Here is a 12,750-nt window from a genome sequence, read left to right on the forward strand (position 1 = left end):
AAATGTTTATCGAAGTGCAGATTGAAGAGCAGAGTGCGGTTCCGACCTCAGCTGGTCAGGCGGCAGCGCCATCTAGCGGCGGAACCACAACATTGCAACAGGCGGCACAGAACTTGTCCGGTCAAGGCACTGCGCCACCCAGTGGTGGGACTGTGACATTGCAGGACTTTTTTCCAGTTTCTTATAAGAAAAACTCCAGGGTGAAAAAGGTCACATCTGCACGGCAGCTGGAACCTCCACTGACACCTGAACAGTGCGGGACTCAGGACATTTCTGCTGAGGTGCAGCAACGGGATGAAACTCTATGCATCACTGCTTCAGAGGGTGTTCCAGCTTGGACAGTTCCAAAATCAAGGTCTGCCAAACTTTCGGGGCAGGGAGAGTCAATTTTCATATCAAAGGGGGTTGTTGAATTTCTTTTACAATATTGAAGCACAGCCTTGGAGTCACAGCCAGAACTGTTGGTTCATCTTCCAAAAATTTTCCAAATAATGCAGGGCAGTCGTGTGTTCTCCTCCACAGCAGACGCTTCACTTTTCTCCAGAGACTTCCAGCCTTCATCTTCGCAGATGCTGCAGACGCCGTTGGTATCCGTGAGTGCTGCTGCACCAGAACTGCAGCCACAGTAGATGACTCCACTCTACAGGCAAGTACCCACTGAATTTACAGCTTTGCAGAGCGCAAAAGTGGACTGGCAGGACATTCGAGCAGAGTTGGAGAAAGAGAAAGGTTTATTGCAGGGCTCGGGAATTATAATGATGCCGGTGAACTATGATGCTCAGGGCCAAAACCCGAGATGGGAACGCCTGGACCGTGGAGCAATCAAAGATTTAGCTAAGGCCATTCGGGACAATGGGTTGTCATCACCATATTTCAAGCAAATGTTTAAAAGTATTTTTGGAATGTATGACTTAACACCGTATGATCTTAAATATCTTGCAACATCAGTTCTTACAGACACCCAAGCTCTCGTGTGGCAGAAGGCGTGGAGGAGATCCCTGGAGGAGCTGAGAGCCAGATACCAGGGTGGGCTGAATGCGAACCTCACCATGGTGCAGCTTGCTGGTGATCCTCCTGAGGACGATCCAACTCAACAGGCGGTGAGGCTCCCGCATCACGTGCTCAGCGACATCAAAGAGGCAGCACGGAGGGCAATTCTTCAGATTGCTCCAACAGGGGTCCAGGACAACATCTACACCACGATCAAACAGGGTCCTTCAGAGCCGTTTTCTTCATTTGTGGATCGTCTTTCTCAGGCGGTGGAGCGGCAGGTGAGCGAGGAGGGAGCGAAACCACACCTGGTCAAAAGCCTCGTGTTCTCCAATGCCAATCCGGAGTGCAGACGGATCATCAGCGTGATGCCGCACCAGGCCACTTTGGCAGACATGATCGAGGCTTGCAGCAAGGTGGGGACACCACAACATGTTGCTTCCATCATGGAGGAACACTTGGGGGATTGAATTGAAAAACGTGTTAGGGAAGCTCTTGCAAATTATACAAAGGGCAACCCTAATGCAGAAAGACGGTGCTTTGGGTGTGGGGCACAAGGACATATTAAAAGGAACTGCCCACAACATGCAAAGCCCAACAAGCCACCAGACCTCTGCCCTCGGTGCAGGAGAGGGAAACATCTCACAAGTGAGTGTCACTCACAGACAGATATGGATGGGAAACTTCTTCCTATTCCGGGAAATGGAAAAAAGAGCGCGAATCAACGCCAGCGCGCTCAGACACAAATCCTGGCAGTGACACAGAACCAGCAGGGACAATCCTCGGGGAGCAACAAACAGAACCCCTCAGCAGAGCAATCTCCAAAATCCCCAGCAATCCAGACTTGGTACCACCCGGATTCCAATGCATCTTGGCAACCTCCAAATTGACGTGTCTTTTGGACAATAGCCATGCAGTGATACCTACAGGTGTCACAGGGACTTCTTGGAAAAGGCAGGATTTTTTAATAATGGCCAGGGACAGGAGCAGTATCCTTGGACTTGTTGTTTATCCATCTTTGATTTCAGCAAACCATAATGAGGAGTTGATGGTCACGGCAAAAGCCTTGCGACCACCTCTGACAATTCCACAAAACACACCGATTGCTCGAGCTATGGCTTTGCCATCTCATCCAGAAAGGCAAGCCATGCCGGTGTTCAACAAACGGGACTCTTTTCCTGGTGATCAAGCAGACGTGCATGCATCTTGGGTGAAACATTTGAGCCGAGATCGGCCCATTGTTACTTGTCAGTTGACTTGTAACGAGAAGACAATTGCTATTACAGGGATGCTTGACACAGGAGCGGATGTTACAGTTATTTCATACATTTTTTGGCCTCGGGAATGGGACTTGGTTGCACCTTTGGGTTCTCTCACAGGCATAGGGGGGAGTTCCCTGCGCATGCAAAGTGAAAACGCAATTGTTGTCACAGGTCCGGGAAAAAAGACAGCAGTTATCCGTCCTTTCATCGTGCAAAAGCCCATCACAGTATGGGGAAGGAACCTTTTGGCACAATGGGGACTGGAATTAGAATTGGATTTTTAACAGGGGTCACTGTGGCACTCACCACTCTGAAACTGACATGGAAAACAAATGATCCTGTTTGGGTGGATCAGTGGCCCCTGGAGCGGAAAAAATTGAGTGCATTGAAAAAGTTGGTCCAAGAACAGCTGCAGAAGGGACACATCAAACCAACAGACAGCCCATGGAATTCCCCAGTGTTTGTCATTCGCAAGAAAACTTCAGGGTCTTGGAGACTGCTTCATGATCTCAGGAAAATCAACGAGGTCATCGAGGACATGGGGCCACTGCAGCTTGGGCTTCCATCTCTCTCGATGATCCCGAGGGACTGGTCGCTTGTGATCATTGATCTCAAGGACTGTTTTTTCAGCATTCCACTTCATCCAGATGATGCTCCACGCTTTGCATTTTCTGTCCCAAGCATCAATAGAAAATAACCTTTGCAGAGATACCACTGGACGGTTCTTCCTCAGGGACAAAAATGGCACAAAGATCTCTCAATGTGGAAAGGAAAATCCAAAGTACCATACAAAAGTTAAGAATCTTAAAGTATTCATGAGCTCCACTGACTGTCAGTACAAAGTTCTCAAGGGACTCATTAAAGCAGATAAATGGGGCCATGATTGCACAAACCTCTCACAGAGTCTGTAGCAAAAGGGAAACACCAAGTACCTTCAGATAACTGAAGTACCTTGAAGCATTAATGGGCCCCACTGAGTGTTGTTACTGACAAAGCCTCTCCAGGGATTAATTACAGCAAAATATTGGAGGCCAGGATTGCAGAAACCTCTCAGAGACTCCAAGGCAAAAGCAAAAGACAAAGCACTTTGAAAAAGGACATTGCAGTCCCTGGGAGCATGAACGAGCCCCCAGGGCCATTCCTGACCAAGGCTCCCCAGGGACTCCTTCCAGCAGATCCTTGAGGCCACTGGGATGTGGGCATGGGGAGGATGCTGAGGGCAGGACCAGGGGGTGACAGTGCCCAGCCTGGCTGGGGCTGTGCCAGGAGGCCCCAGGGCCTCAGGACAAGGTGTCTCCTCACAGCCCTTGGTGGCACAGACCCTGCTGTGCCCCAGGGCACCAAGACTTGGCTTCTCTCTGTCCCCACCTGGCATCAGTGCCTCCAGTTCTCTGCTCTGCCTGGGGCCTGGGGACACTTTCTCAGTCGTGTCCCTCAGTGGGACCCATTAAAAGTCCCAGAAACTTTGGAGTTGGATTCTGACTTGGAGTTCTGGAGAGGTTTCTGCAGCTCCCTCTCAGGGCCTGATGTTCAGGGCTGAGCACAAAGCCCCAGAGGTTCATTAAAGTCCTTGTGCTGTGTCTGCTGCTGAGCTGGGCCGGGCTCCTGGCACAGAGGGTGATCCTGGTAATCAAGCAGAGCTTCAAAAGCACATTTCTCTTGCTGAGCAGCTCTTCTGCCAGCCCAGCAGGGCTGGGGCACTGCCTGCAGCCAGCCCGGGCACAGCACAGAGGCACAGAGAGCTTCAATCAGTCAGGGCTGGGAAGGGGCTGAGAAGTGCCCGGGGCAGAATCACTGCCAGCCCTTGGCACAGGAACCTCTGGCTGCAGGACAATGCAGCTGCAACTCCTGCAGAGATCTCCTAAAGCTGGAACATGCCAATGCCCACAGAGCCTGTGAGTGCATTCTCTGCTCATCTCCTGTGCAGAGCAGCCAGGGGTGCCCAGGGCTGTCCTGCAGAGCAGGGTCCTGCAGCCCAGGGCGCTGTGCTGGGCCAGGGACTCTGCTGCCTGCCAGGGACAGCTCTCAGCCAGCCCTGGAGCTGCTCCCAGTACTGGGGGACAAGATCTGAGGGGAAGGAGACAGCTGGTAAGTCTTGGAATGTAATCCTTGTGTGGTGAGGATACTGTATTGTTCAGGACTGTTCCCAGCATGGCATTTAACTCCAGAACTTTTCCAAATGGATTATACAGGGAGCATAGCAAGACAGGAACTGCATAAATGGGAAATTTCTGCTTTCTTATGTACTAATCTTTGTTGCCTGGATGGGGAATTCCCCATAGATATGCATCTCTCAGTTCATATTGAGAAAAAGTTTTTTTTCACATCTGAATAAACCAGGCAGTAACAGAATTCAGCACAGGGCCTCTTAGATGCATCATCTTTGTGCTTTTTCCAGCCTGCTCAGGATTGCTCTGATGTTATCATCAGAGCTTGCAGAGCCAGAGCTGCTCCTGGGCAGTGCCTGAGCTGGGAGGGGTCTGCAGGGCAAAGCTGAGCCCCCAGGGCTGGGCTGGGCTCTGGCAGCTCTGGCAGGGCTCAGCCCTGGGCACAGGGAAGCAGCTGCTGACAGGGACAGCCCCAGGCAGAAGAGCCCTGGGCAGGCAGTGGGGGGAAGATGCCCCTAAGCTGTGCTGGGATATTTAAAGTCCTCTCCACACTCAACTATTCCATAATTCTTTTTCTTACCGATTCCCATGTGCAGCCTCAGGAAATGTCCAACAGCAGCTCCATCAGCCACTTCCTCCTGCTGGCACTGGCAGACACGCGGCAGCTGCAGCTCCTGCACTTCTGCCTCTTCCTGGGCATCTCCCTGGCTGCCCTCCTGGGCAACGGCCTCATCATCAGCGCCGTAGCCTGCGGCCACCACCTGCACACGCCCATGTTCTTCTTCCTGCTCAACCTGGCCCTCAGCGACCTGGGCTCCATCTGCACCACTGTCCCCAAAGCCATGCACAATTCCCTCTGGGACATCAGGATCATCTCCTACACAGGATGTGTTGCACAGGTTTTTTTTTCTTTTCTGTGCTGCAACAGAGTTCTATCTCCTGACCATCATGTGCTATGACCGCTACGTGTCCATCTGCAAACCCCTGCACTACGGGACCCTCCTGGGCAGCAGAGCTTGTGCCCACATGGCAGCAGCTGCCTGGGGCAGTGGCTTTCTCCATGCTCTGCTGCACACAGCCAATACATTTTCCCTGCCCCTGGGCCATGGCAATGCCCTGGGCCAGTTCTTCTGTGAAATCCCACAGATCCTAAAGCTCTCCTGCTCCAATTCCCACCTCAGGGAACTTGGGCTTCTTGCTGTTACTGCATGTTTGCTCTTCGGATGTTTTGTGTTCATTGTTTTCTCCTATGTGCAGATCTTCAGGGCCGTGCTGAGGATCCCCTCTGAGCAGGGACGGCACAAAGCCTTTTCCACCTGCCTCCCTCACCTGGCTGTGGTCTCTCTGTTCATCAGCACTGGCATACTTGCTCACCTGAAGCCCCCCTCCATCTCCTCCCCATCCCTGGATCTTGCCCTGTCAGTTCTGTACTCAGTGGTGCCTCCAGCCCTGAACCCTCTCATCTACAGCCTGAGGAACCAGGAGCTCAAGGCTGCAGTGAGGAGACTGATGACTGGATGCTTTCAAGGACATTAAACTGCCAGCCTAGTTTCAGCAAATCACTTTAAATAAACATTATCTTTGATACTTTGTGTTGAATTAGATGTGGGGATTTTTTTCCTTTGTTTTACTTTTTTGATACTGTCCACAATAAATTTCATTTTTGTGCCATTTCTGATTTTGTTTCTCTCCACCTTCCCTGTGGCCACAGACTGTGTCAATGAGGGGCTGCGCGCTTGGTGGCTTTCAAGAAACTAAAGGATGTCCCAGCAGAGTTTTCTGCAGAGATGCCCTTTTGTTGCCTTCTCTGGAGCTGCAGCAGCAATGTCTGTGTGCAGAGCTGGGGCAGATCAGTGCTGGCAGAGCAGCTCTGGTCCTGCTGGCCACACCATTCCTGATCCAGGCCAGGAGCCATTGGCCTTCTTGGCCACCTGGGCACACTGCTGGCTCATGTCCAGCCTGCTGTCCATCAGTCCCTGCAGGTCCCTTTCTGCCTGGCTGCTGTCCAGCCACTCTGTCCCCAGCCTGTAGCGCTTGCAGGGGTTGTTGTGGCCAAAGTGCAGGACCCGGCACTTGGACTTGTTAAACCTCACCTTGTTGGATTTGGGCTCTGGATCCAGCCTGTCCAGGGCCCTGTACAGAGCCCTCCTACCCTCCAGGAGATCAACACTCCCATCCAGCTTGGTGTCATCTGCAAAGATGTCCTTGGTTCCAAGGGGCCCCTCAGTGTCATAATGTCTCTTTGGTTACACCAGGCCCTGCACTCTCACACTGGTCTCCTTGGTTCCATGGGGTCCCACAATGTGACAATGGATTCCTTGGTTCCATGGGGTTCACAGTGTCACAATGTTCTCGTTGGTGCTGCAGTTTCACAGTGGCCCCTTTGGTTCCATGGGGCCCCAGGGTGTCACAAAGGCCCCATGGTCACATGAGGTCCCACACTGTCACAGTGCTCTCTGTGCTTCCACAAGTCCCCTCAGTGTCACAATGGACTCCTTGTTGCCACGAGGCCACACAGTGTCACAACGGCCTTCCAGATTCCCTGAGGCCCCAGAGTGTCACAGTGGCCCCTTGGTTACACAAGGTCCTGCAGTGTCACAATGTCCCCTTGGTTCCAGGAGGCCCCGCAGTGTCAGAAGGGCCCCTTGGTTCCACTGGGCCCTGGACTCTCCCAATGCTCTCCTTGGTTTGGCAGTGTCACAGTGGTGAAACCCCTCGGTCACACGAGGCCCCGCAGTGTCACCATGGCCTCTGTGGTTCCACCAGGACCCAGCGTCACGGGGACTCCCTGGTTCCATTGGGCCCCAGAGCACCACAATGGAGCCCTGGTTCTATGGGGCTGCACAGTGTCACCATGGTCCTCTTAGTTCCATGAGGACCTGCAGGGTCACAATGGCCCCAGAGTGTCCCAATCATCACAGAATGACAGAATCAGACAGGCTGGAAAAGACCTTTGGGATCATCAAGTCCAATAAATGCCCTAATACCGCCTTGTCACCCAGACCATGCCACTGAGTGCCACTGGAGAGGGACAGTGACTCTGCCACCTCCCCCCTGGCCTGCCCATTCCAATGCCCACTCACCCTTTCTGTGAAGAACTTCTTCCTCTTGTCCAGCCTAAACCTCCCCTGGTGCAGCTGGAGGATGTGTCTTCTTGTCCTGCCCTCCAGCAGATCCACACTCACACCCAGCTTGGTGTCACCTGCAAATTTGGGGATGGTGGGTTCCATCCCCTCACCCAGATCATCGGTGAAGATGTTAAACAGGACTGGGCCCAACACAGATCCCTGGGGACAGCACCAGGGACTGGACACCAGCTGGGTGCAGCACCATCCCCACCCCTCTCTGGGCCCAGCCTCCAGCCAGCTCTTCCATCTCCCAGCCAGGAGGGAACCTGCCCCAGCCGTGGGCTGCAGCTTTTCCAGGGAATGCTGTCACAGACAGTGTCCAAGGCTTTGCTGAAGTCCAGATGGACACATCCACAGCCTTTCCCACATCCACAGGTGGGTCACCTGGTCATAAAAGGAGATCAGGTTGCTCAGGCAGGATCTGCCCCTCTTAAATCCACTCTGGCTGGCTCTGACCCCTCGGCCATCCTGTGGGTGCCCTGTGGTGGCTCTCAAGGTGATCTGTTCCATAACCTTGCTGGGCACCGAGGTCAGGCTGACAGGCCTGGAGCTCCCCAGATCCTCCTTCCAGCCCTTCTTGGGGATGGGCTCACACTGGCACCTCCAGTGCTCTGGGACCTCCCTGGTGAGCCAGGACTGATGGTAAATGATGGGGAGCAGCTTGGGGAGCTCATCCGCTAGCTCCCTCACCCCCCTAGGATGGATCCCATCAGATCCCATCCACCTGTGAGCATCTGAGTGGCTCAGCAGGTCACCAGCTGCTTCCACCTGGATTACAGGGGCCTGTTCTGCTCCCTGTGACCATCTACCAGCTCAGGAGAACTCTTGTCCTGAGGACAATCTCTCCATATATTGAAAATTGAGTCAAACAAGGTATTAAGTAGCTCAACCTTTTCCTTATCTTTAGTTACTCTATTTTCCACTGCATCCAATAAAGAGTAGAGGTTCTCCTTATACCATGTTTTGCTATGAATTTATTCATAGACACATTTTTTATTATTTTTCACAGAAGTGGCCAGGTTAATCTCTAATTGAAATTTCACATCTTTCCTTTTCTCTTTCTGCATGATGTAACAACATCCTTAAACATTTGCTAAGTTGCCTGACCTTCTGTCCAAAGTTAATGCTCTCTCTGCTTTCCCCTGAGTTCCCACAAAAGCTCCATGGGTAGTCAGGACAGTGATTTTCCTCACCAGATCATCTTTTGCCACACTGGGACAGGCTGCTCCGTACTCCTTAAGATTGCTTTCTCAAAATGTGTCCATCGTTCCTGAACCCCTTGGTTTTTAAGGGCTCTTTCCCTTAAAAAAATTCAGTACCTGATTTTGTACTCCCCAAACCTGCATCCTAAGTAGGCCAAAGTCTGCCCTTCCTAATTCCAGTGTTGAAGTTTTGTTGCTGCCCCTCCTTTTTGCACAGATCATTGAAAACTTGATTATTTCATGGTCCCTGTGCCCCAGGCAGCCTCCGACCCCCACATCTGCCACCAGCCCTTCTCTGTTTGTGAACAGCAGGAGACAGAGCTTTCCTTGTGAGCTCAGTGTTACCAAAAATTCAGTAAAACAGAAAACTCCTTAACACCAATGCAGCATTAAGAAGCAGCATTCTTTATTCAGCCGGATGCATGGGGGATAGCTCCTCCCAAAGCCGAGCATGCTGAGTACAGGAAAGTTTCTGTTCATATTCTGTATTTTGTACACATATCCATTGATTGTCGTGGACTAAACACACATTTGATAATCATTTCCCCAGAATCATTAACATATTTCCCCTCCCCTTTACCCATGTGTTCTTCTGTCCTGGGGTTCTCTCTGGTGGTCCCTGGTGGTCGTGAACCCCAATGTTCCTATGGGCCTGGCTGAGCTGGCAGGACACTGAGGCTTGTGAACTTCCAGTTCCTCTTCTCACACAATGGGCATTGTGTGGTCTCCATAGGCCTGGGGTTTGGAGAACAAGCTCCAGGTGTCAGCTCACCTGGTGGAGACAATTTATCATCTGGTAACAAGAGGTCACAGAGTGGGCTGTGACATCACAGAGTGAGGTCATTGAGAAGCTACAACATCATAGACTGTCCCTGTAACATCAAAGCTGGCTGTGACATCACAGGGCAGAGGTCTGACATCACAGAGCAGGTGATGACATCACAGAGCTCTATGTGACATCAGAGACCAGCTGTGTGAAATTAGAGAATGGGCTGTGACATCTCAGAGCAGACTGTGACATCACAGTGGGGCTGTGTGACATCCCAGGCGGGCTCTGTGAGGTCACTGGGTTGGTCACTCCGTCCCAGCTCCCCCTCACAGTTTCTCCCAACAAGTCCAATGCTGTTCATGCCCAGTGGGGTCCCTGTCCCCTGGTATCCCCCCGGTCCCCCTGGAGCCACAGCCTCCACCAAAGGATGTTCCACAGGGTCCACCCCAGAGCTTGACATGGGGAAAAGGGGCCAGGGCTGTGTGCCCAGGACATCAAGGACATGGTTTATCCAGGTCCCCGTGGCCTGGGTTGGGTTCCCCAGGGCAGGAAAGATGCCTGGCAGCTGGAGCAGGATTAGGGAAGGGCCTCCAAGGTGGGGCTGGAGCCCTTGGGCTGTGAGCAGAGGCTGAGGGAGCTGGGCTTGTCCAGCCTGAGCAGGAAAGGCTGAAGGGCTCCTCATCCCAGCCTGGCAGTGCCAGCGAGGAGGGGATGGAGAACACAGAGCCAGGCTCTTCACCAGGGGGCCTGGTGGGAGACAGAAGCCAATGGGTGTAAGGGGAAAGAGGGGAGATCAGCCAGGCCAGGAGGAGATGAAATGAGTCAGGCTGGTTTCAGCATTTCCCCAACACCAAAACCAGCCTGACCTCCCTTCTCCATCCACCACTGACAGCTTTGCAATTCAGGTATTGTTTGAGCTGTTTTGCCCACACTCCTGTCTAAGATCAATTTTAGCATGTAAGTCACTAGTGGATGGTGGACTCATCAGATGCTGCTGGGATGCTGCACATAGCTCAGGGAAGAGCGTGATTGTTATTAAATTGTGTCCTGTTCAACCATGGTCTGTTGGCCATGAGGAGAAAATTTCTGTGCCTTTGAGTCTCACCAGTTCCTGACCCCCAAAGGACACAAACCTGATGAGTTGTGGTTCCTACTCCAGTGGTGGCACATGGAGCTCCCTCCACCCCCAGAGCAGAGCTCCCTTGTCCCAGAAAGTCCCTGGCAATGCAGGGATGAAGGAAACAGGACAGGCTGTGGGGATCAAGGGCAGGACATGGCCAGGGATTTGGGGTGGTTGTGAGCCCAGGGCAGGACCTGGCCCTTGGCCTTGGTGAACCTCATCCCATTGTCCTGGGCCCATGGCTCCAGCCTGTCCAGATCCCTCTGCAGAGCTTCCTGCCCTCCAGCACAGCCACACTCCCACCCAGCCTGGGCTCACCTGGAACTGCCTGAGGGTTCCCTTGATGGCCTCGTCCAGATCAGCAATAAAGAGATTTCACTGACCTGGCCCCAGTCCTGAGCCCTGGGGACACCCCTGGATGTGACTCCATTCCTCAGCTGCTCTGAGTGCCAGGGGTGGGATGAGAGAAATGGTGGGGAGGGGTAGGGACAAAGTGTTATTGATTGTCAGCCATGAAGGGTCTTGATTTTCATATATGTTCAGACAGCGTTAAAAGGTGCTGGGGCTAAATATCAATTGGACATTGCTGATATCAGTCTATTAACAGGAAAAGAACAATTCTCTCTGCCCTGTTTTCGATATAGTATATTCACTTTGTATACATTTCTCAAATCTGTCTAATTAAGCACAGAAGAATTGAGGACTTGAATTATTCCCATGGGTTTTTCCTTGTTTTGGCATTTTGAACAAATGTTTATAAGCCTTTTGTCACTGAATTCCTGAACTGAAGAAATCAAGATAGAAGAGGCCTCTGGAGCAGTAAAATTCATCAGCAGCCTCCAAGTGGTTGAGGATCCATCCCAGAGCAGCAATGAGCAGAAATGGGCACAGCTCTGAGGCTGCCCCAGCTCTGGGATGGGCCCTGGGCCTGGAGCAGGAGCAGCTCTGGAGGGCCCCAGAGCCGGGGCTCTTGTGCTGGCCTGGGCAGATGGGATGGCAGGAGGGGCTGCAGAGCTCTCAGCACCTCAGGCAGAGGGGAGCAGGGCAGCCAGGGAGCTCCTTTGGCCTTGGCCAAGCCCCTTCCCCCATGGTGGGGCTGAGTCCTGGCTGAGCTGCAGCTGCTGCTGTGCCCTTGGCAGGGGCTGAGGCCGTGGGGCAGTGCCCAGAGCAGCCTGGGCTGAGCAGAGCTGTGGGGCCAGAGCCGGCTGGGCTGTGCTGGGGAGAGGCCCTTGGTGCTGCCCAGAGCTCAGGGCAGCTGGCAGAGCTGGCAGGGAGCTGGGCTGGGCTGGGAGAGCCTGGCACAGAAACCATCAGTGTCCATCTCAGCCTGGCTGAGCGGGCAGGGGCAGGAAGAGCATCCAAGGTCCACAAGTTCTCTGTGTGGGAGCTGAGCTTTTGACCCTCTGAGCCCTTCCAAGTGCTGGGGTTGCACCTCCAGCTCCAGAGGAGATGGGAACAGAGACAAATAATTCCTGCTGGATTCTTCATTGTGTTTGCTTATACAGGTGGCCTTGATCCATATGTAGACAAGGTGTTTTGTGTCAGATAACACTGGGAGAGTGATAAGAATAATATTTTTTAGCTGAAAATTATATTTCACACATAGTACACAATGAGGAATAAAAGACACATATGACCAGAAGAGCATCTGAGTTTTTCAGACGACAAGAGACTCATTGACATTCCAGCAGTCAAACTTGCTCAAATACTTTCCTCAGGGCTTCCTTGAGATGAGATGTGACCACCAGAGGCCAAGGCCAGCCAGAGCTGTCTGTCCTGGAAGATTTTGGGTGGGATTACCCTTTCATAAAGGGAATTTTTCAGGGGGAATATCAATTTTGGCCATGAGCACCTGGAAAGATGGATGGTTCTTTTCCATAGGAAGGAAAGCACAGAGCCCCAGTTCTCCAGGGGCTGATGAGAGGCAGCCATCAACATTCCAAGATCAGCTGGACCTGTCAGGTGGCCCTGGGAGGCCAAGCCAGCCAGACCTGTTCCATGTTCCCTTGGTTTCATGGCACTCTGCAGTGTCCCAATGTTCTCCTTGCTTCTGAAGTGTGGCCCCTTCCTTCCATGAGGCCCCCAGGGTGACAATGACCCTTGGGTTCCACAAGGCCCCACAGTGTCACAATGGTCTCACAGAAAGGAAACCACAGAGCCCCTGTGTTTCA

At 52.6% G+C, this 12,750-nt stretch overlaps 1 protein-coding gene across 1 annotated transcript in view; it reads right to left on the reverse strand.

Annotated features, from left to right (window-relative positions):
- LOC144246964 (uncharacterized) overlaps positions 1 to 12,750 on the reverse strand; it is a 418,663-nt gene that overhangs the window by 90,206 nt on the left and 315,707 nt on the right. Inside the window, exon 4 of the mRNA XM_077785995.1 lies at positions 1,602 to 1,608. Coding sequence (XP_077642121.1) covers positions 1,602 to 1,608 — 7 coding nt within the window. The remainder of the gene's footprint in view (positions 1 to 1,601; positions 1,609 to 12,750) is intronic.

This window comes from Lonchura striata, chromosome 11 (assembly GCF_046129695.1).
Source record: "Lonchura striata isolate bLonStr1 chromosome 11, bLonStr1.mat, whole genome shotgun sequence".
Taxonomy (NCBI): domain Eukaryota; kingdom Metazoa; phylum Chordata; class Aves; order Passeriformes; family Estrildidae; genus Lonchura; species Lonchura striata.